Source organism: Mesoplodon densirostris, chromosome 11 (assembly GCF_025265405.1).
Source record: "Mesoplodon densirostris isolate mMesDen1 chromosome 11, mMesDen1 primary haplotype, whole genome shotgun sequence".
Lineage (NCBI taxonomy): Eukaryota > Metazoa > Chordata > Mammalia > Artiodactyla > Ziphiidae > Mesoplodon > Mesoplodon densirostris.
The window spans coordinates 70539523-70563484 of record NC_082671.1 but is presented as its reverse complement, the minus strand read 5'-3'; the positions used below and the strand labels follow the sequence as shown (position 1 = coordinate 70563484).

The following is a 23962-nucleotide window of genomic DNA, read 5'->3' as shown; positions in this document are numbered from 1 at the left end:
CTCTAGCATGTTAGATCAAAAATTTTTTATTACTGCTATTTAAAAAAAATTTCTTCTGTGTTCGCAATTCTTTTCTAGTAATGTTATGAACACTTGGAGAGCTGTCAAAGTTGAGGGCAAACTGTATCAAATTTTTGTCATAGATTAACTGTAATTTCAGGCAATTTCAAGCTTTCTAGTGCCCTAACCTTAAATACTTATTTCATTGAGGACACTCATTGATCACAGCGGGTTAGGTGTATCTTACACACGGAAGGCCAGCAATAACTATTCACGTTAGAGTGTCACATAAATATATCCTACTGAACTCAAATGTTCCCAACAGGATTTCCTTTAGCTGAATCCCAAACGCCACTAGACACAAGGGGAAGTGTGACAGGGGAGAAATCGGAGTAGAGAGCGGCTCTAAGCGATTGCAATAAAAATATTACTTTTGCAAATTTTACAAAAACATATGATCATGTGAGCACGTTGCTGGGTTACCCTCCTTGCGCCTACGAAGAGTCTCCATGGGTCCTTACGCTTAGTTCCACGACGGTTATCACCTCTAGGTAAGAGACAACGGGGGAACGCAAAGCAAAAACTCGGTACAAAGAGTTGGGGCGTGGCACTGCTATTCTAAATGGCTAAACTAAGGCCCTTGACCCACATATCGGTTTGTGTTAGTCTGTTTAATAACCCAGTCCCTAACTCTAGGGTTTCCTCAGGAGCCCAACCCACCCCCGTGCCCGATTCCGAACACCACCCACAGCGCTCAAGGCTGCACGAAGAGGGTGGGTCTCACGACTCTCTCCTCACATCACAGCTGGCTTCATCTTTGCCTGCTCCAACCTTAATGTGTAAAGTCGGCGGGCGCCTTTTCTCAATGCCCTCTCACTGTATTGGACTAAGCCTCAACTTTTACACCCAGTAAGTTTAGACTTTTGAGGGCAGAACGTTTGAAGACTTTTTTTTTTTTTTTTTTTTTTTTGCCGCAGGCAAACCTCTTGCAGCTAAATCCACGATCAGGCCCCCCGCCCATATCCGATTTTCCCTTCACGCGAGAGGGCGGCCGAGGAAGCTGTCAGCCATCTTTTGAGTGGCATTATTTCTTGTTTCAACTACTTTGCCCATCCTTTATTACGCCGAAATATTTCACGTGTTTATTTCTAAATCTTTGCAAGTATTATAGAATCACCTTCCTTGTAGAGCCTCTATTTGAAGAAGGAGGAATAATGTATGGGTTTTTGCTTTCGCCCTTCCAAACATGGCTGCCTCAGATTTCCGGCGGCCCCGGAAGAGCTTCTGGTTTCCCGGCAGCCTCGAGGGGGGCTGGACTTCCGGCGTCAAGAGGCAGGCGAGGCCCACTTTTTCCGCTCTTTCCGGCCTGGGTCCGCGAGCGCCGCAGCCATGTCGTATCCTGCTGATGATTACGAGTCTGAGGTAATCTGGTCTTGAGCGTGTGCTGAGCTCCGCGAAGGGGCAGGGCTCTTTGGATGCTGGGCCCCGCGGGGAGACGGTGTCCGGGCCTCTCCGGGAGCACTCGCGGGCCGCGACCAGCCCCAGCCCCGCTTGCGCGTTCCTCGTGCCGTTGCCACCCGCAGCTCCCGGTTCTTGATCAGCCCGTCTCGGCCCGCCCATCTCGTGTGTCCGGTCCCCTGGTCCTCTCCTTTTCCAAGTCCGGGAACGGAGGCTAGTTATAGGATTCTGTGTGTCTGTAACTGCACTCTGATTTCTTATGGTCTGGGTTCAGTCTTGTCAAGCCCCGCAGACTCCCACAGCCTCTTGTGCTTTGCTCTGCCTTATTGCAGCCGTAACGCGGTATTGTCATCGTCTGTTTGTTCTCCCTTTTCTCACAGGCGTGTGAGTTCCTCAAAGAACGAGACTGTGTCTTATCCACCTTTGTATCCTTAGAACCTAGAATGAGCATTTTGGATTCACGAACTGGTGACTGTCTTGTCTGTGTCTCTTTCGTTTCTAGGCTGCTTACGATCCCTATGCTTACCCGGGCGACTATGATATGCACACAGGTGAGTCTACAGGTTTGTCTGGCCAGCTTCTAGGGATTGGCACCTTTTTGGATGTCTCAGAGCAGCCCTGACGGGCAGCTGCTTAAAACTAGGTCTGGATGGTCCAGGTTTAGAGTCAGTTACTATCTCTCAGCAGGAGAGCTATTAAACCAGGCCTTATTCATGGTCCACCTCAAAGTCTCAGAAGGGAAGGTTACTGTCCTGACTGTGGTTTCCTTGTTGAAGCTGTTAGCTGAAGAAGAAAATCTTGTTGTGAAAAATTAAAGTAATTAAAACCAAGTCCAAGTGAAATCTTTTTTGGAAGGTTTTTGATGTTTCCTGAGTTGTTCCAGTAACTTGGTTTGATTTAGCACTTAGTAAGTGCCATGTGTTGTTCTGGGTACTTGGTGTGAAGTATTTCATTTACCCCTTACAGCAGTTCTACAGAGACATAAACTAACATTACAGGTGAGAAAACTTGAGGACAGAGGAGTTTAGTTACTTGCACCAAGTCATATGGGTAGAAAATGGCAGTCATTCATTTATTCAAAAAATATTAAGTGCCTACTACTTACTGCCCTTCGCACAGTTCCCCGCCCCATAACTGTTCCGGGTCTTGAGGGTACATCTGGGTGCAAGACAGGGTTCTTGCTTTCATAGACGTTAGGTTCTGGTGTGGGAAACAATAAGCAAATAAATAACTTCAGTAAATAAGTAGTGGGAAAATGTTTTGAGGAAACAGGCCCGTGGGGATTGGGAGTGACATGGAGAGGATTTATATTTCTGAGTGTTTAAAGGGGAATTATACCCGATTTTATAGACTTGAGTTTTGTTTAGGGGATGGCCTTGCCCTTTTGTTATGTCCTATGTGTGGATTTCAAGTGTTTATTATATCTAATCTCTAGGAGATCCGAAGCAGGATCTGGCTTATGAGCGTCAGTATGAACAGCAGACCTATCAGGTGATCCCTGAAGTGATCAAAAATTTCATCCAGTATTTCCACAAAACTGTCTCAGACTTAATTGACCAGAAAGTGTATGAGCTACAGGCCAGTCGTGTCTCCAGCGATGTCATTGACCAGAAGGTATATGAGATTCAGGACATCTATGAGAACAGGTATGGGCCATTGGCTGAAATGATCTCTTACTGGGTGAGACTGGCTTAGTAATGCAGTCTCTAAAAAGGGGTGATGTTTATTCATTTCTCTGTAAAGAGAGTGCCCGAGGGGTTTCTGTGATTCTTTGGGGGCTAGGGACATGTTATTTTGTTGAACTCATTGCCCAGAACTTGTACAAGGCCTAAAATAATACCATCACTATCAATAATTATAATAGCAATAATATGTATGATCATTATAGATCAGGCAATGTTCAGAGTGCTTTTTCTGTATTTACTGATTTGTCCTTCACAGTAACTCCATGAAGTAGGTTCTGTTGTTTTCCTCATTTTATAGATGAGAAAACAAAGCACAGAAAGGATAAATCTCATAGCTAGCTAAGTGGATGTGCTGAGTTTTGCACCTGTCCAGTCTTTCACCAGAACCTAATTTCTAAACTGTGTTGGACAACTTCTCAACACAAAACAGGGTGAGCGGAGCTCTGAGTGGTTGCTTCTGGTTTTGAGGGGACTGCCCTTATGTAATGGGCGTTAGAAATGAGACAGGTCAATCACAGTTGGATAGTTAGGAAAGACTTCATCAAGGAAATAGGGTTGTGAAGCATCTTGGGCAGCAGTGTTTGCGTTGGATGCTTGAGGGCTGTTGTGGCATCAGACTGCAACAAACAGACTGATTTGCTTCCATGTTTGGAGAGGGGGAGGAGGCACAGTACTCCAGGAAGTGGAAGGAGAGGTGGAAAGCTAAGGGAGGGGGGTGGGGGTGTCTAAAAGGTAGTTCTCAAGTCAGGGAACAGTAAGCAGTGAAATATGACTAGAGTTCATGATACAGAGGCAGGAGATGATCCTGAAGAGCTTGGTAGGTGCCTAGCTGATGTAAAAGAAATGTTTCACCTTATTAAGAAAGATTGTCTGGGGTATAGAATTGGGTTGAGGAAAGTTGTAGACTTGGAGGCTCTGGCCCTGGCTCTGTTTCCGTGACTTCTTCCCTTTTCGGAGTTTGGGTACTTATTTATAAATATGAGGATTGTCTCTTCTCAGATCCTTCCTATTTTGGAGTTCTAGAATACTTTTTCTTGATTTTCAGCTGGACCAAGTTGACTGAAAGATTTTTCAAGAATACACCTTGGCCTGAGGCTGAAACCATTGCTCCACAAGTTGGCAACGGTAGGTGTGAGTGTTTTGTGTCCTGTGTGTTGAATGGGATCCTATGACTGAGGCTCATTAGAAAGCTCAGGACGATCTGTGTCTGTTTTGCTCACCATTTTATTTCCCCAGGGTTTGGTACATAGTAAATTCCTTAGTAAATAACTTGTTGAATGAAAACTGAATAGATGAAGAGGGGACATAGGTGTTTCACATGTGGTGAAAGCTGAAGTTGGGATTTTTGTCTTGACTGGTTTCCTCTTCCCTCCGTAATTTTTGGGGTCATTACAGTTGCTTCAGAATGGGTTCTCTGGCCTCCTCTCATGTTTCACTTTCTGATGATGTCTTTTAAATATGGTGTGAAGTAAGAAGAGCCAGCTTCATTCTTTTGCATGTGGATAGCCAGCTGTCCCAGTACCAATTTTCAGAAAGACCATTCTTTTTCCATTGAATTGTCTTGACACTTCCCGAAATCTGTTTTCATGTAAATGTAGAGGTTTATTTCTAGACTGTCACTTTGATTCCATTGATCTATGTCTATCCTTATGCTTGTACCAACCACACTGTCTAAATGGTTGTAGCTTTGGAGTAAGTTTTGAAATTGGCAAGTGTAAGTCCTCCACCTTTGTTGTTCTTTTTCAAAATTGCTTTGGGTCTTCTGAGTCCCTTGAATTTCCATGTGAATTTTAGGATCAGCTTGTCAATTTCTGCAAAGAAGCCAGCTTGGATTTCGATATAAATTATGTGGGATCTGAAGATCAATTTGGGAGAGTTTTGCCATTTAACAATATTAAGTCCTCTAATCCATGGACATGGGATGACTTTCCATTTATTTAGGTGTTTGATTTCTTTCAACAGTGTTTTGTAGTTTTTTAACGTACAAGTCTTTCACTTCTTTTGTTACAGCTAACATTTTTTGAATACTAAACATTAGTATCATCATCGTTACTCAGGTTTAGAACTCAGGTTTTTTTTTTTGGCCACACAGTGCGGCCTGCGGGATCTTAGTTTCCCGACCAGGGATTGAACCCGTGCCCCCTGCATTGGGAGTGCAGACTCTTAACCACTGGACCTCCAGGGAAGTCCTAGAAATCACTTTTTTTTTTTAAATTTATTTTTTATACAGCAGGTTCTTATTAGTTATCTATTTTATACATATTAGTGTATATATGTCAATCCCAATCTCCCAGTTCATCCCACCACCACCACCCCGCCACTTTCCCCCCTTGGTGTCCATACGTTTGCTAGAACTCACTCTTAAATGTGTTTCCGTATTGCTCAGACATTACGCTCTGTTTAATATTTTGCCTGTGAAGAATATAATATTGCGTATGTTGAGCACAATAGGAGTCCTGTAATACATGTTTTTAAACAGATAAGGATTCACAGGACTCAAAAGTATAAAAGAATTGGTATAAAAATCCCCCTCCCATTTTTATCCCAAGTTGTCCGTTTTTCTCTCTGGAGCCATCTAGTGTTCACCGTTTTCTTGTTTATCCTTCTTCTGATACTCTATGCATGTATAAGCTATTAGGAATAACTTGTTCCTTTTTTACAAAGACTAGATAGATGCTCCTTTCTTTCCATTTTTAAAATTTATTATATTTTTGGAGAGTATTCTGCAGCTCCAGGATTCCCAAGACCACCCCCAGGTTTGATTATTTGCTAGGAGGATTCAAAGGACTCAGTCCAACAGCTGTGGGGCTTTCTATGGCGCTACCAGAGCAGATCATTACAAACTCAATGTCCAGTCATTTTATTGGGGGCTGGTGTTGTAGGCATATCCTCTGCCTAGCATGTACTTAAATTCCAGACTCCCAGAAGGAAAGCAGGTGTTCAGTATAAACCATGTTGTTTGCACAAACAGTTTAGGGATAGCAGACCACCCTTATGAGATTGGTGGGAAACCCTCCTGAAATCTAGGTTCTCAGATGCCAAGCAAGGACCAACTTTACCAGCAGGCCTTTCTAAGGCTAATAGTCTCAGACCTGTATGTTAACTTCTGCACAACATTGATATCCAAAGACCTCATCCCCGCTTTTTAAAAAATTAATTAATTAATTAATTTTTGGCTGTGTCGGGTCTTCACTGCTGTGCGCCGGCTTTCTCTAGTTGCGGCTAGAGGGGGCTGCTCTTCGTTGTGGTGCGCAGGCTTCTCATTGCGGTGGCTTCTTTTGTTGTGGAGCATGGGCTCTAGGTGCACGTGTTTCAGTAGTTGTGGCACTCAGGCTCAGTAGTTGTGGCTCGTGGGCTCTAGAGCACAGGCTCAGTATTTGTGGCGCATGGGCTTAGTTGCTCTGTGGCATGTGGGATCTTCCCGGACCAGAACTCGAACCCGTGTCCCCTGCATTGGCAGGTGGATTCTTAACCACTGTGCCACCAGGGAAGTCCCCGCCTTCTTTCTTTTTTTTTTTTTTTTGCGGTACGCGGGCCTCTCACTGTTGTGGCCTCTCCCGTTGCGGAGCACAGGCCCTGGATGCGCAGGCTCAGCAGCCATGGCTCACAGGCCCAGCCGCTCCACGGCACGTGGGATCTTCCCGGACCAGGGCTCGAACCCGTGTCCCCTGCATCGGCAGGCGGACTCCCAACCACTGCGCCACCAGGGAAGCCCCTTCTTTCTTTTTAATGGTTGCATCATATCAATAGGATACATTCCTTGAAATAGGACGTCTAAGTCAAAGATCCCCATGTATTTGCAATTTTGATACTGTCACATCGCCTTCCATGGAGCCATTAGTATTTACGTCGTGGTTAAGCAACTGTATGGCAAAATATCTAAGTGGTGAAGGGAAATGGGCCTGAATGAGATTAAGATGAGGTTGAAAGAGTAAAGTGGGAAATGAATTTTCTCGTTGCATGTATTCTTGGGGTGTAAGTGTTAGAATTTTGATGTTGTTTGGTTTCTGAAATCACATTTACCACTTTACTTCCCACCAAGGGCTGAAACTGCCAGAAGACCCCAGTTGTTTGGTGGATTACTAAAGCACCCTTCTGCCATCTCTTTCAGATGCTGTCTTTCTGATTCTGTACAAAGAATTATACTACAGGCACATATATGCCAAAGTCAGTGTGAGTATCTAAACGTTGCTGGCAGTTTTTAAACTCTATGCCATTTTTGTCCCTGGAAAACAATTGCTAGTTTATATTGGTTCAGTGTCCAAGAGTGGTTGGCATGTTTTCTGAGCTTTCTTTTAAGAAAGGATGGAGGGAATGATTGAACCCAGAAAGCTGGGTGTCTGTTTCAGGCAAATGGTACCACTGCATAGCCTGTCCATCCTTTTAATTTCTTTATCCCCACAGTTCTTGACTGGACACTTATCACATGCACTGGGTTGCAGGACGTCATCCTAAAAGTGTGTTCCCAGGTACCTTCGGATGCCTCCGCTTGGAATGCCCTTGCTTTTTCCCTTCAGTGCATTGCCACTGAGCCTCCTGCCCTCTGAGAAATACATAGAACTGTCGCTGTGTGCCAGGCACAATTCTAGGCACTTGGCATGCGTCTGCATGTCTCTAGTCCCCATGGTGATCCTGCAAAGTAGGCAAACTGAGGCGCAGAGGGGTTGCTTTTTCTCAAATTCGTGCAGCTAGTAAATGGCAAAATTCTTTGAAGCTAGGCCTGTCTTATTGTGACATCATTGTTCGTTCTACCACACTCTTCCAACTTTGGGCACTTGCTTGATTCTTTTCTTCCTGAGTTCTAAATTTTAGAGTGCCCTAAGTCTCTTAAAATACTGTCTACACTGTTTACAGGCATACCTTGGAGGTATTGCAGGTTTGGTTCCAGACCACTGCAATAAAGTGCATATCACAATAAAGCCAGTCCCATGAATTTTTTGGTTCCCAAGTGCATATAAAAGTTTCGCTAGGGACTTCCCTGGTGGTCCAGCAGTAAGGAATCCGCCTTACAATGCAGGGAATGCAGGTTCGATCGCTGGTTGGGGAACTAAGATCCCACATGCTGCAGGGCAGCTAAGCCTGCGTGCCACAACTAAGACCTGACACAGCCAAAAATTTATTTTTATTTTTTTTAAATTTTTATTTTATTTTATTTTATTTTATTTTTTTGCGGTACGCGGGCCTCTCCCTGTTGTGGCCTCTCCCGTTGCGGAGCACAGGCTCCGGACGCGCAGGCCCAGCAGCCATGGTTCATGGGCCCAGCCGCTCCGCGGCATGTGGGATCCTCCCAGACCGGGGCACGAACCCGTGTCCCCTGCATCGGCAGGCGGACTCTCAACCACTGCGCCACCAGGGGAGCCCTCCCCAAAAATTTATTTTTAAATAAATAAATAATCTTTAAAAAAAAGTTATGCTACACTGTACTGTAGTCTGTTAGGTGTGCATATGGCATTGTATCTTTTAAAAATGCACATACCTACCCTAGTTGAAGGCATTATCTCTTGCCTGAATGACTGCATAACTGCTTACCTGTTGTCAGTTTCCACTCTTGCCCGCTTAAGTTTATTCTCAACCTAGTAACCGTGGTGATCCTTTTAAAACATAGTCTCATCAAGTCACCGCCTTCCTCACAATCCTACCATGACTTCCCATCATACTTAGAATAAAATCCCAAGTCTTAGTCATGGTCCTGCTTGACCTGGCCCCTGACTTCCTTGCCAGTCTCATTTCCTGCATCTTTCCCTCCTTCCCTTGGCTCCTAGCCATACTATGTGACACTTCAGAGCACATATCACTCTCTGACATTGTCTTATTTATTTGGGTTTTGTTTGCTTCCCCCACTAGAGGGTAAACTCCAGCAGGGCACGGACTTTGTCTTGTTCCCTGCTCTAATCCAGTGTCTGATCCCCAACGTTGACACGTTAATTGTTGGAGCGTGTATGTGCGTGTGTAAATTAAAGAAACTGCCACCACAGTCTCCTTAGGGTATTTCCATCTAAAGAGTTCCCAGCTTCTCACACTCACTCTCATCCCCCTGAGGATGACTTGACCTGACAAGAGCTCTGGTCTTGGCCCAGGAGCCCCCCACCATCAGTGGCGGTAGGTGAAGGAGTTCTTGTTGGCAAAGTAATGTGGGGGGCCATGTTTTTCTGGCATCCCAGTGACCTCTCTAACTACCTCATTTGATAGAAAGTAAAGATTCTCTTCTATCATTGATGCTATGGCTCAGGTACTTTGCAGGCTGAGCTAGTACTCTAACCAGCCTGTATAACATGGCTTTCGGCAGAACGTGGCATCAGAACCCATAGTATGGCTGGTTGTCACCTCTGATCTTTCCTCTGGTCTGTAGATGAAGATACAGCAGAAGTTTGTTGACCCCATGATTTCTTCACTAGGTACCAGATGGGGCAGTTTCATGTACATGATGGGGGTAGTTGGAGGGGGAGGTTTTCATTGAAAGAGCATTTACTTTATTAGGCACTTGCACTTCATAATCTCAGTTTTCAGAGGGATTAAGTACCTTGTCAGACCCCACAGTTAGTAAGCAGTGGGGCTAAGACTCCAAGGCAGTGTTCTTTCTACTCCATCATAAAATACACCATACATCACGTTGTTCCCCAGCTCAGAAATCTTCAGTGGTTCTATGTTGCCAGCCACATGAAGTCTAGATCAGGGGTCAGCAGCCTGCTATGTACAGGGCCAGACAGAGAGTATTCTAGGCTTTGAGGGCTGTAATGGTCTCTGTCGAATCTATTCAGCTTTGTAGCAGCCATGGACAGTGAGTACACATGGCTCTGTTCCAGTTAAGGTTCTTATTTACAAAAACAGGCAATGGTGGATTTGCAGACCCCCTGGCTTAATTCTTGTTTGGCACTGTAAGACCTCTGCATTTTTGGCCTAATGTAGCCCAGTGTAGCATTGTCTGCCTTACTCCCTAACCTTCAAGCACCATGATTTTACTTCTTTGCCTTCATTAGTCCTGTTTTTCCTGAAACACCTTGCCCTCACTCCTCTGCCTTGCCAGATCTATATGCCTGAGCTTTAATGGTCAGTTAAAGTTTTTTTTTTTTTTTTTGCGGTACGCGGGCCTCTCACTGTTGTGGCCTCTCCCGTTGCGGAGCACAGGCTCTGGACGCGCAGGCTCAGCGGCCATGGCTCACGGGCCCAGCCACTCCACGGCATGTGGGATCTTCCTGGACCGGGGCACGAACCTGTGTCCCCTGCATCGGCAGGCGGACTCTCAACCACTGCGCCACCAGGGAAGCCCCTCAGTTGAATTTTTTGGTTTAAAACTTGACCATTGGCGTCAGGTATTCAGTGCCCCTTTGAACTGCTGTAGCACTTAACTATCTTCCCTGTCACTTGAGTGCTCTCACATGCTAAGAAGGGGAGAGCCGACGTCAATTCTCATATATAGTTGACCCTTGAACAACACAGGTTGGTACTGTGCGGGTCCACTTATATGCAGATATTTTCAATAAATACTTACAGTGTTATAGGATCCACCATTGGTTAAGTCTGCAGATGTGGAGGGTCAACGATACATTATGCACAGACTTTTGACTCTGGAGGGTTGGTGCCCCTAACCCCTGTGTTTTCAAGGATCAGCTATATTTGTTTTCAACTGTCAGTGGCGGGCCACAAGTAGAACGCATTTAGATTAAATGTGTCCTCCTTTCTCTGCTTTGTTTACAGGGGGGACCCTCCTTGGAGCAGAGGTTTGAATCCTATTACAACTACTGCAATCTCTTCAACTACATTCTCAGTGAGTCTGAGGTTATGATGAGACCTCATATTGGCCTTCACCTCTTTTTAGCAGGATTTTAATGTGCAGGTGGGAAGAGGGAGAAGTCTTGTGGTTCATAGTCCTTTTAAGAGAGAAATTACAAAATGCATTCTGCAGCCTTACTGAATGGGCATAGTCATTGATTGAGTCTGACTTTTCTGTGGTCTCTTGCCCAGATGCTGATGGTCCTGCTCCCCTTGAACTCCCCAACCAGTGGCTCTGGGATATCATCGATGAGTTCATCTACCAGGTATCTGGTCAGCCTTGGCCTAATTTGAAATACTGGTCCAGACAAAGAGCAGCTGTTACCATTGTTTGTGTTGTTAAAAAGATCATGGTATATAGCCACCCTAGGGTAGTGTGAAATACCCTTTGCAAGTGGCCTCTATGTTGTTGTGTTTTGAATCAGTGAGGTCTAAGAGCTCCATTCTGAACTCCAAAGTCTGGAGAACTGAGCTCCTGACATTGACCACGTTCTTAACTGACCTTGAGAGGTGGTCTGGCGGGAAGAACACAGGTTTCCAGGCTTTGGAGTCTGCTAGGAGTGGGTACTTGTCTGGGGGCTGCCACCTGGTGGCTCTGTAGTGATGACGTGTTACTTAGCTCTCTGAGCCTCACTTTCCTCGCCTACAGGAGAAAGATTCTGTATCTTTTTTTTTTTTTTTTTTTTGTGGTATGCGGGCCTCTCACTGTTGTGGCCTCTCCCGTTGCGGACCACAGGCTCCGGACAGGCAGGCTCAGTGGCCATGGCTCACGGGCCCAGCCACTCTGCGGCATGTGGAATCTTCCCGGACCGGGGCACGAACCCGTGTCTCCTGCATCAGCAGTCGGTCTCTCAATCGCTGCGTCACCAGGGAAGCCCAAGATTCTATATCTTGATTGTGGTGCTGGTGATGTGAGTATATGTTGGATCAGAATGAAAGAACATTTTTATCAAAAGGGAAAAATTACCTATCTCAGAGTGCTGTTGCTAAAAAACATAAAATAGTTGATTTTGGAAAACATCTTTTCCATGTTTTACAGGGATGGCACAGTTCTTACTAGGTATTTCAGGAGAAATCAGTTTCCTAATAAAGCAGTTATTTGAGCCCCATGGATCAAAGAGACTTTGAGTACAGAGTGCTGATAAGTTGTGATTGGTGAGCTGAGGAAACCTTCCTAGGGCTCTTTGAGAAAGAGGCTTCCTGCTTAAGACAGGCTTCAGTCCTTTGTGCAGTAAAGGCCACAAACCACACTGGCCTTGTTTGCCCTCTCTGGCTCCTTGGCTCGTTATTTGGAGTAATTTTAGAAGATTGTCTGTCCTGTTGGCTAGCAGCAAGTCAGGGAGGATCATCTGTGCTAAGGTTCTTCATCCGTCTTAAGATAATCCTAATTCCCTGGGCTTAACTTGTGTTCTCTTAAGGGGTTTAAGTGCTCTTGCTTCTAACAAAGACTGGCCAGTGTGGGCCAGGTGTGATTCCACCAGCCAGTCTTTGTGAAAAGTGAGAGCACTATAAGCCGCTTAAGAAGAAAACACCAGTTAAACCGCATGGGGTGAGGGGCTCTTCCCCACCACTCTCTTCTTTATTCTTGTTGTTTGTCTTTTTTAAAATTTAAAAAAAAAAAATTTTTTTTTTTTTTTTGCTCCTTATTCCCCACCACTCTTTCATTTATTTGTATTGATGCAGTAATATATGAATGTGTTGCTATTGTTGAGTTTTTGGTTTTTTTTAACTGCAGATAAAGTGAAAGTGTCTTCCTTCCTTGCCTTTGCAGAGGCATCAATTACTGTCTGGAAAGATAGTCATCATATAGAGACGTGCCTTGTTCTTTTATGCCATGTACATGGTGTACCACTCTTGTGTATGTGTTACAGATAAAGTCTATTTCTAGGGATGATTGTAAGTAGAATTGTTGGCTGAAGGATATTTGCTTTTAAAATTATTTTATAAATTTGTTTATTTTATTTATATATTTTTGGCTGCATTGGGTCTTCGTTGCTGTGTGTGGGCTTTCTCTAGTTGCTGCTCTTCATTGCGGTGCGTGGGCTTCTCATTGCGGTGGCTTCTCTTGTTGCGGAGCACGGGCTCTAGGAGCGCGGGCTTTGGTAGTTGTAGCATGTGGGCTCAATAGTTGTGGCTCATGGGTTCTAGAGCGCAGGCTCAGTAGTTGTGGCACACGGGCTTAGTTGCTCCGTGGTGTGTGGGATCTTCCCGGACCAGGGCTTGAACCTGTTTTTCCTGCATTGGCAGGCGGATTCCCAATCACTGCGCCACCAGGGAAGCCCTTAAAATTATTTTAAATCAGATATGTAGAGTCACAATTTGCATGCAATAAAGTGTACCAATTTTAAGTGTACAGTTGATGAGATCTGACAAGTGTATACACCACTACAATTAAGATATAGAACATTTTGTCACTTTGGATTTTAATAAATAGTAATTACTGCCCTCCTAAAAGGCTGTGTCAAATTATACTCCTACCAGCAGCATTTGAGAGCAAGTTTTCTGTACCGGATGGTATCAATCTAATTTTTGTCAGTTTGATAGGAAAGAAATGATAATCATTTTAATTTACATTTCTCTGAAGAGATTGAGCATTTTCCCTGCTAACTGACCAATTCTGTTTTTCTTCGAAGTGATCATCAGTATCCTTTGCCCATTTTTCTATCGGATGATCTTGTTCTTTTTGGCTTATGAGAATTCCTTGTATATTCTGGATATTATTCTTTGTTTCGTTTTGTTTTTCTTATAAATTTATTTTTATTTTTGGCTGTGTTGGGTCTTCATTGCTGCGTATGGGCTTTCTCTAGTTGCAGCGAGTGGGTGCTACTCTTCGTTGTGGTGTGCGGGCTTCTCACTGCGGTGGCTTCTCTTTGTGGAGCGTGGGCTCAGTAGTTGTGGCACATGGGCTTAGTTGCTCCGCGGCATGTGGGATCTTCCCAGGCAAAGGATCGAACCTGTGTCCTCTACATTGGCAGGTGGATTCTTAACCACTGCGCCACCAGGGAAGCCCTGATACTATTTGTTTATTGTAAATTTGGAAACGTTTTCTCCTGCACTCTTCGAGGAGGATGATATTTTAGAGTTGAAAAGTAATCTTAGGTCATCTAGAACCTAGATTCTAGGTCCCTGGTTTCCAAACCTGTGTATGCACCAGAAATCAACCAGGGAGCTTTTAATTCTGACAGAGTAACTAGGTCTCCTGTGCTAGTCTCTGGGTGACAGATGGAGCCAGCCCAGTGCTGGTCCCAGATAGAAACCCTGCCCCAAACAAATAGCTGTGGTATGTACCCTATATGTGCCTTACACTTGGCCAGGCTCTGTGGTTGGGACAGGGGTGACTCAGACTGGGTTCCTGTCACAGGTGAATTGATGGTCAGCTCTGGAAGGGAAGACACACACATGCAGGTACCTGCCCCATCTCTACCATGTATGAGTAGATCTGTTGTAAGCCACCTGATTCTGGTGGCCAGGCTGACGGCACTGTGATGCCCAGAGACGTTAAGTAAGTCTAGACTATGTTTGACTCCAAATTGAATGTTTTTTTCCACAAATTACCTCTCATTTTAGAGCTTTTTGCTTAGCTGTGGAATAAGTAACATAGTCAGTAATGAACAAATCCACAGCTTAATCAAAGGTGGCTTTGAAAGAACCAGTCGTGCACACGCTGGTGTAGCGGGAGAAGTGGTAGCAGTAGCGTGTTGTGTGCTTGTGCTGTCCCTTTGGCGTGAACGCCACTGCTGCATGTTTCCCTTCTTCCTCAACAGTTTCAGTCGTTTAGTCAGTACCGCTGTAAGACTGCCAAGAAGTCAGAGGAGGAGATCGACTTCCTTCGTTCCAATCCCAAAATCTGGAATGTTCACAGTGTCCTCAACGTCCTTCACTCCCTTGTAGACAAGTCCAACATCAACCGACAGCTGGAGGTGTACACAAGTGGAGGTGAGTGCCGCCTGCCATCTATGCCTCGTGAGTAGAGGCCGCGGATAGTGCGGAGGAGCGGTGGGCTGCTCCTCTTTGGTATTTGGGTGTGAACAGGAGCCGAGGGCTGATTTGGGGGCTGCTGGGCTTGGCAGTCTGTTGGCCGACAGACTGAACAGGCACTTCCTGAGAGCTGCATTTGTAAACACTTCTACTCCCTCTCCAGGGCCTTTGTTTAGATAAGCACTTCGAAAACTTTTTGGTGTGAGGACCACTTTACAGTCTTAAAAGATTAAGAATCACAAGGTTTATCTATATACAGATCTTGTTACAGTGAGAAGAGTGGTGTTTTTGTAAACCTCTTTAATGTCTGGCTTCATAGAAGAGAGCTGGAGTCTCCTGCTTCTTCACTCAGTCTTTGGCAATATGCTGTTTTGGTTGAAGTATCTGAGGGAAATCTGGCCTCACACAGATATTTAATTGGGACAGGGAAGAGAAACTTAATAGCCTTTACAGGTAGCCTGGCTCTTCTCTGGTTCTGCATCACAAGTTGACAGGGGGTAGTTTCATACAGGTTAGTTGCAGTGTGGAATCTGAAGCCTTATCAGTGAACTTATACTTTGTTACATTAAAGTTTATTGGTTTATCCTGCAGCTTGAATGAATTTTTTTTAACCTGTGCGTGATTTTGTAAAATACTGATTCATTGAGCTATCGAGATTTTCTGAAAGTTGACACATTTTATTGTAGTTTTTTGTTGTTGTTGTTTTAATTATTTCTTTATTTTGGCTGCGCCAGGTCTTAGTTGCGGCATGCGAACTCTTAATTGCAGCATGCATGCAGTATCTAGTTCCCCGACCAGGGATCGAACCTGGGCCCCCTGCATTGGGAGCTCGGAGTCTTACCCACTGGACCACCAGGGAAGTCCCAATTATACAGTGTTTTGAAACCACATCTGTTACTTTGACCATCAGCCTTATCAGATAGGTCTTCATTGGGGAACTGTTGAGTTCGTAGTGGCAGATAGAAGTTTTATGAAATTCTCATTTTTACTTAAAAGCTCAAGTTTTCATTGGCAGCAAACACTGCCAGTTGTTTTCATTGATACTTTAACAGGCTCACTGCACTCATTTTTGAGAAAATACCCATGTCTCTCTATTCATACTCTGTGTATCAGTTATTTTTTCAAGTAAAAATGGGGTTTTGTGGGGAAAAGAAAGTGGCTGGTTCTTTTATTGCAGGTGAGTGGTGGTAAAGAATACAGTGATGACAGTAGAGTTTGGTGCCACTACCCGATTGATGCTAAGTTGTCCATAGTTTTACCCGCGTTGTTTTTGCACCATCAGTGCAAATGTCAACTCAGTGAGAAAGGCAAATAGTATCTTAGGAAGATAAATAGGAACACACCTAAATAGTGTTATTAGGAAGATAGCTTTGATCTCATGGACTTCCTGAAAGGAGGGACCTTGCCAAGTAACTCTTATTGATGAGAGGGGTCCTCTCATATTCTTACGTGTGTATGGATGGGGGGGCCTGCCACACCCCTTAGGTGACGTAGAAATGTAAGCTTAGCGTAATGCCAGGCATGATGTTTCTTGGTATTCCTTCTAAGGCAGTTATTCCCTATTGCAGGAAGCTTTAGAGACTGGCAGTAGATGAAGAGTTTACTGAGGGTAAACTTCAAGGGTCAGGCTTGCCCTCCTTCCACTGCCTCTGCTGAAGTGCTCACAGTGTCTGTGTGTCTCTCTCAGGTGACCCTGAGAGTGTGGCTGGCGAGTATGGACGGCACTCCCTCTACAAGATGCTTGGCTACTTCAGCCTGGTGGGGCTTCTGCGTCTGCACTCCCTGTTGGGGGATTATTACCAGGCCATCAAGGTGCTGGAGAACATCGAACTGAACAAGAAGGTAATTCATTCCCTGTTTCCTGAGGCCCATCTTCCCAGAGCCAGAAAGTCTGTCTGTCTGCTTCAGGAGAGACTCTGATCTTTTATTAGGACAGATTTCATGGAGAATAAAAGAGGATTCCTCCCCAGGTCAGTGGAAAATTGAGACAAGAACTGGGAAAACCACTGCAGGGAAAATCTGAACCTGGACCAGGTGGTTTCTCTTTGGTGCTTAACAACACTTAAAATATTCAGCAGTCTTTTGATTCTGTTTTCAAACCAGACTGATGCTGGCAGGTTTTTACTTTTCAACTTTCACTGAAGAATTAATGAAAGACTTACTTAGTTCTAAGGTGGCACAGGTAATGATACGTTAGCAGTGGTTGTTTTCCTAGCCACAGAAACTTGGCACGTTTTTGTTTGACGTGTGTGTATCTTATCTGTCCTTTCTCTTATAGGGCTTATTTGGAAAAGCAAGGACTAGAAAGCAAGAAAGAATGTGAAAGTGAGGTGTAGATGATTTTAGAGCTGAAAGAAATTTTAGGGTTACCTGGTCCAGTCCTTTTCTGTTACAGCCAAGAAAATGGAGTCCTCAGGTCACATAATCAGTAAGTGGTACAATCTGCACTCAGAGACTCTGACTTCAGAGCCAGGATTCCTCTGGGTAGTTCAGGGCCTCTGCAGGGAGCCCTCAGTGCTTCCACCTCAGCTGACACTAGGCCCCAGCAATTTTCAGATCCTACCTGGGATGAATTGGTCTTGAGATTCATGGCTGCTGCTTCTGCCTCCTTCCACAGAGCATGTATTCTCGTGTGCCCGAGTGCCAGGTTACCACATACTATTATGTCGGTTTTGCATATTTGATGATGCGTCGATACCAGGATGCTATCCGGGTCTTTGCCAACATCCTTCTCTACATCCAGAGGACCAAGAGCATGTTCCAAAGGACCACGTACAAATATGAGATGGTAAGGAGGCCTCTGACCAGCTGACACACCTATGCCAACAGTTTTTGGGTAAACACCTTCCAAAATTTTGCTCTTTTATATGCTTTTTCAATAGGATGATTTTTTAATGGCTAGCCTACTTAAGTGTTTTCTTTGTTACACCTATTACTTCAGATCATTAACACCCTGATGATAAGGACAGAATTTTTGTTTCACTTTTATTCCCCAGCAGTGCCTAGAGTGTTCACTGGGCTGTGGGTGTTTAAAATCAGTTAGATGTGGGTACTGCCCTCAAGCAGTTTGCCTGGAGGAGGGTGGATTCAAAACATGCATAGAATTGGGAGCAGGTTTCTAAGCAGAGCAAAGGTGTTGAGACTTGGAAGTATGGTCATGTAGTAGCACAATAAATCATTTTGGCTAGAAGGCAGGAGAACAGCCAGATTGGGGTATTAGAGTCTGGGATAACCTTCACTACCCAGCTAAAGTACTTAATCTTTATTCTGGAGTCATTAAGTGCCATCAGAGATGTCTGGGTGAATTGATCATAATTGGTGTGGAACGATCGACGTGCCAGTGATGAGGCAGAGTTAGCAGTAAAGAATCCAGGTCCTACAGAGGACCTGGAACTAGGCGAGAAGTTCCGTAGAGCTAGAGGGAGGATTGGAGGAGACATTGGGAAAGTTAGCTGAAGGGTGTAAGACAAAGGGAGAAGTCAGAAGGTCTGTACAGAGTGTACTTGGGAGGATGGTGGGGACCTCAGAAAATCCATTCATTTGACCCTGCACCGATCTCTCCCCCAACCCCCAGATTAACAAGCAGAATGAGCAGATGCACGCCCTGCTGGCCATCGCCCTCACCATGTACCCCATGCGTATCGATGAGAGCATTCACCTCCAGTTGCGGGAGAAATATGGGGACAAGATGCTGCGCATGCAGAAAGGTGACCCACAGGTCTACGAGGAACTTTTCAGCTACTCCTGCCCCAAATTCCTGTCACCTGTAGTGCCCAACTATGACAACGTACACCCCAATTACCACAAGGAGCCCTTCTTACAGCAGCTGAAGGTGTTTTCTGACGAGGTGCAGCAGCAGGCCCAACTCTCAACCATCCGCAGCTTCCTCAAGCTCTACACCACCATGCCTGTGGCCAAGCTGGCCGGCTTCCTGGACCTCACTGAGCAGGAGTTCCGAATCCAACTTCTTGTCTTCAAACACAAAATGAAGAACCTGGTGTGGACCAGTGGCATCTCTGCCCTTGATGGCGAATTTCAGTCAGCCTCTGAGGTTGACTTCTACATCGATAAGGTATGACTGCCCCTTGGGCTAGGTTCTCAAGGCACCCACTGTTCTGGGCATCTGGGACATATCATTGAACAAAATCAACAAAGATTTTTGCCCTTGTGCTGGTATTCTAGTGTTAAAAAAATGACAAAAAGCATTATAATTAAGCAAAATACATAGTAGTTTGGAAGTTGCCACATGCCGTGGAGTAAGTTGGGGTAATGGTGGTGGAAGGCACAGGCTGCAGTATTAAGGTGCTCAGGGTAGACTTTGTTGAGAAAGTGAAACTGAAGCTAAGACTTGAAGGAGGTGTGGAAATTAGCAAGCAGATACCTGGAGGAAGAGCGTTCCAGGTGGAGGGAGCAGTTAGAACAAAGGCCCTGAGGCAGGAGCGAGCCCAGACAGCTGCAGTGTGGCTGGAGTGGCCTGAGAGGAGGTTGTGGTGGGAGATGAGGTTGGAGAAGAAGGGGGGAGGGTGCTTAGTAGACTGCTGGAAGTACTTTAGTGGGTGGGAGGCCATTGTCCTGACTTGTACCACCCTAGATTGGTGCTGCCTGGTTTTGAACTTGATATAATGGGATTATGCAGTATGTGGTATTTTCTGTCCAGCTTCTTTTGCTCAACATTATATTTGAGAGAATCACCATCCACCGTTGCCATATGTAGCAGTAGGTCAGTCATGCTTATTGTTCTGTGATGTGTGATGGTCCAACTTCTACTGCAGTTACTGACCATGGTGTTTCCATGCTTCTACTGGTGGACATTTGGGTGGTTTTTGGCTATTGAACAGTACACATAACGGTGTTTTTTTGGGTTTTTTTAGCTGTGTTGGGTCTTCGTTGCTGCACGCAGGCTTTCTCTAGTTGAGGTGAACGGGGGCTGCTCTTGGTTGTGGCACACAGGCTTAGTTGCTCCGCAGCATGTGGGATCTTCCCGGACCGGGGCTCAAACCTGTGTCCCCTGCACTGGGAGGCGGATTCTTAACCACTGCACCACCAGGGAAGCACCTATGAGGCAATTTTTTAAAATATCCTACATTTTTGGTTGCTTTCAGAATGATGTTGGTCTACAATACACACATATGTACACAACGTCTCTTAGGGATACACAACCCTAAGAGACAAATAACCTCACGATATACCATACGTATGTGTGTGTTTATCCATTGCTAACAACTACTCTTTATTTAATTTAAATACTCTTTTTTTACAACGTTGTAAATCAACTATACTCCAATAAAAATTCATTTTTTTTTTTTTTTTTTTTTTTTCTGTACGCGGGCCTCTCACTGTTGTGGCCTCTCCCGTTGCGGAGCACAGGCTCCGGACGCGAAGGCTCAGCGGCCATGGCTCATGGGCCCAGCCGCTCCGTAGCATGTGGGATCTTCCCGGAATGGGGCACGAACCCGTGTCCCCTGCATCGGCAGGCGGACTCTCAACCACTGCGCCACCAGGGAAGCCCTCAGTGTTGTTTTTAAGTCATGTTTTTAAATATCAGAACTGTCCATCCCCTGCAGTATCGCATCAGCTAGCTAAAGTCCTTTTTGAATTTATTCCCAATGCCTGACATGTACACGTTCTTTGGCAATATCAGTCATTTGCTCCATCCCTCTATCCCTTTTAGTGACCCAGCTGAACTGGTCCCAACCATCTGGATGGTCTTTAATAAAACACTTCTCCCAAGATTTAGCAACTTGGTTATTACAAATAAAATTTTGCTGTGAGGTTATATTCAGGTTAAATTAATAATATGATTTAAATTTCCTACATGAAAATGTTTTTAATTGCATGTTTTTATTATTGTTCCTTATTGGTTCAGGTTTGTCTTTGGCAAAATACTTTCTTTTTTTTGCCTTTTTTCATCCTTGACTTGAAAAAATCCTATCAAAGAGATTCAGAAAGTTCTTGGGTCTTAACCTAGATTATGTCATAATTTACAAGTAAAATGGTGCTCAACAAAATATTTTGAGCTAAAAAGCAATTTAAAATCTAGACTAGTTTGCAACTTTATACTCATAAACAGTGTATAAGAATAAAATGCTATTTTAAATGTTACTATTGCCAAAAGATTCATGTTCGTTAAAAAAGACTAGAAAATAAAATAAATGAATTAACAAGAAGAAAATAAAAATCAGCCACCTAAAAAGAAAGAGTTGCTATTGACTGGTAATGCTCTTCCGCAGGGGTTTATCTAGCACTTAGCATCACTGCTATTTGCAGGTCCATAAGTGGCTCTCCCTCACTGCTCCTGTCTGGCTGCTTTTCTCATAGGACATGATCCACATTGCAGACACCAAGGTGGCCAGGCGCTATGGGGATTTCTTCATCCGGCAGATTCACAAATTTGAAGAGGTGAGAGGTCTGAGAGAGCGGTGTGTGGGCTGGGGACAGAGGTTAGGAACTGGGTGGGGAGTTATAAATCGTTTATTTCTCATTTCTGTTCTCAAGAAAGCCTGAAATTGGCCCTTTAAGTTTCTGAGCTAGACTGGCTGGCTGCTTGGGGTTTGGGGAGTGGGGTTGGGCTTGTAAGAGTTGCTGTGTCAGCCTTCTCTGGAGCATCTCTTTCCAAGATCTCCCGCTGCGGGTGGCCAGCTCTCTTCTCCCTCCCTGGTATTTCCTAATATGGGTGGATTCACTGCCTGCTCTTACCCATCCCTCACCATTTGGCAGTTACTCTCTGACTTAGGCAAGTCTGGCCAGTTTCTGCAGGCTGAGACCATGAAGCTCTGTTCTGACAGACTTGGTGCATACCACATCCTGCCCTTGGAGAGGTCTTGTGGGTCACGTTTTGTGGCCATAGCTAGAGCCACTGCGTCTTGGTGCTTTGAGTCCTCCGGCAGAGGTCACTGTCACTGCTGTGCTGTGGTCCATGCTTCTGGACTCCTCCTGCAGGATAATAATGCAGCCCTGGCAAGTCTAGCCACCCTGGGTCCCTTTCCTGTCTATAAAATGGGCAGAGCAGTATGGGATGTGTGTTTGTTGAGTGTGAAGGGCAGATAGAACAAGCTGCATGACTTGTGTGACACCATAAGAATGTCAGGTGGAGGACCTAACCGAGCATTTACACATGATAGTAGACAATTCATGCTCATGTCAGAGGGGTGGCCTGGCCTGGTGATATCGTGCACACTGTAGGAAAAGGTTTGGTGGAAAAGCCATATCTGACTGGGCTTCCCTAGTGGCACAGTGGTTAAGAATCTGCCTGCCAATACAAGGGACACGGGTTTGAGCCCCGGCCCAGGAAAATCCCACATGCCGCAGAGTAGCTAAGCCCGTGTGCCACAACTACTGAACCTGTGCTCAAGAGCCCGCAAGCCACAACTACTGAGTCCACATGCCATGACTACTGAAACCTGCGTGCCTAGAGCCCGTGCTCCGCAACAAGAGAAGCCACTGCAATGAGAAGCCTGCACACCGCAATGAGGAGTAGACCCTGCTCACCACAACTAGAGAAAGCCCGCATGCAGCAATGAAGACCCAACACAGCCAAAAAACAAACAAACAAACAAACAAAAAAAAGCCAGACCTGATTTTGCTTTTCTTTCTCTTCCAGCTTAATCGAACCCTGAAGAAGATGGGACAGAGACCCTGAGTATATGCATACTTGACACTACTCAGGAACCTATTTTGATGTCATCGTAGGTAGGGAGTGTTTTTGCCACCATGAAGCCTTTACCTGGCTCAGCCATCAGCCAGTCAACTGAGTTGAAGTTTATTTAAATCGGAGTGAAATTTTTAAAATAGGTCTCAATAAAGGATCTTGTTTAGAGTCAGATTTGTTGTCTCATTGTGGTTGGGGAGCATCTGCGGACAAAGGGCAACAATATGTGATTTCCCATTTGTCATGAGATACTTTCTCCTGATGCGTTCCTTATTGGTGTTTGAATTATTTAATCCCTGGATTCATAAAGTATTATACAGTATACAGGACATTTTCATATTCAGTATATTATCTGCATCTCACAAGAATCCTGTGAGCATTAATGACCTGCCATAATTTGCATGCATGTTTGTGGAAGTGCTGGGTTTCAGGAAGGAACTACTGAACACACTGCCAGGACTATGCTGAAAGGAATCCATGTACATTGCCTATACTTCACAGCTCGGGTTTAGTAGGATCCCCATTTCACTGATGAGGAAACAGACTTGGAGAGTTAAGTGACTTGATCGAGGTCACGTAGTTATAAGGAAAAGCAAAGAGTTGGCTCCAAACTCTACTGTCTTCTGCTGCCCAGGTCTCCTGACTTTTCACACTGAAAACTTTGGTTTATGTCGTGGGCAGCCTCTCCCACCCTCAGTGAGGTTCGGAGCTACTGCTTGTCTGCCGCAACCTTCACGGCCAGTCACAGCTGGGTTGTGTCTGTTTTTCCCTCTCTTTGCCATCCCTCCCTTAAACAATCATATGGGATCTGCCATCTTGGGTATTTCTTTGAGATGGCATCTTCTGCATCCCAAAACCTGGCAGCCCACACTGTTACCGGAGCCAATTTCTAATCTTTTCTAACAAAGCACAGATCATACTGATCTATAATAATTACAAACTTTACTGAAACTGGTTGTCTCAGGTAACTCACACAACCTACCCATCAAAGATCAAATGTTCCTGGAGCTGTAGAAACTTTATATTCAGGAGTAAGGCCCTCAGAATGGTCTGAACACTGCTTATGCATTATCTCACTCTGGAGATGGGTAGATGTGGAATCCTGGTTTTATTAATGAGGAAAGTGAGGCTCAGAGTAAATAGCTTGTCCAAGGCCAAAGTAGTAGGTAGTGAAGGCAGGTCTTTCGTTTCTCAAACTTGTGGTTTTACTTTAGAAAGCCCTACCCTAAGACTGGCAGCAAGAGGTGAAACAGCAATAAATACCCCATCAAAATCTGCACGGTCGGGACTTCCCTGCCGGTCCAGTGGTTAGGACTCTGCGCTTCCACTGCAGGGGGCACGGGTTCCATCCCTGGTTTGGGAAGTAAGATCCTGCGTGCCGCGCTGCATGGTCTATATTAGCTCCAAAGCAAAGGGGATATTT

General features: G+C 45.0%; 1 protein-coding gene across 2 annotated transcripts; it reads left to right on the top strand.

Moving 5' to 3' along the window:
* Window positions 1-1316: 1316 nt before the first annotated feature.
* Window positions 1317-22711, top strand: EIF3L (eukaryotic translation initiation factor 3 subunit L). 2 transcript variants are annotated; one of them, XM_060113106.1, is made up of 13 exons: window positions 1317-1422; window positions 1961-2009; window positions 2894-3104; window positions 4189-4268; window positions 7255-7316; window positions 10839-10908; window positions 11106-11179; window positions 14678-14849; window positions 16579-16733; window positions 17509-17679; window positions 18466-18963; window positions 21210-21290; window positions 22492-22711. In XM_060113106.1, the coding sequence occupies exons 1-13, from the start codon at window positions 1390-1392 to the stop codon at window positions 22528-22530; spliced, it is 1695 nt and encodes a 564-aa protein (XP_059969089.1). In that variant the 5' UTR covers window positions 1317-1389; the 3' UTR covers window positions 22531-22711. The 2 variants fall into 2 exon arrangements, with proteins under 2 accessions (XP_059969089.1, XP_059969090.1); XM_060113107.1 differs by lacking the exons at window positions 1317-1422; window positions 1961-2009; window positions 4189-4268 and having other exon boundaries at window positions 3026-3104.
* The last annotated feature ends 1251 nt before the right edge of the window (window positions 22712-23962 follow it).

Coding starts and splice junctions, on each gene's coding strand:
- EIF3L (XM_060113106.1), top strand. CDS start 1,390: ATGTCGTATCCTGCTGATGATTACGAGTCTGAG. Junction 1,423..1,960: donor CTGATGATTACGAGTCTGAG/GTAATCTGGTCT, acceptor TTTCGTTTCTAG/GCTGCTTACGATCCCTATGC. Junction 17,680..18,465: donor CCACGTACAAATATGAGATG/GTAAGGAGGCCT, acceptor CCCAACCCCCAG/ATTAACAAGCAGAATGAGCA.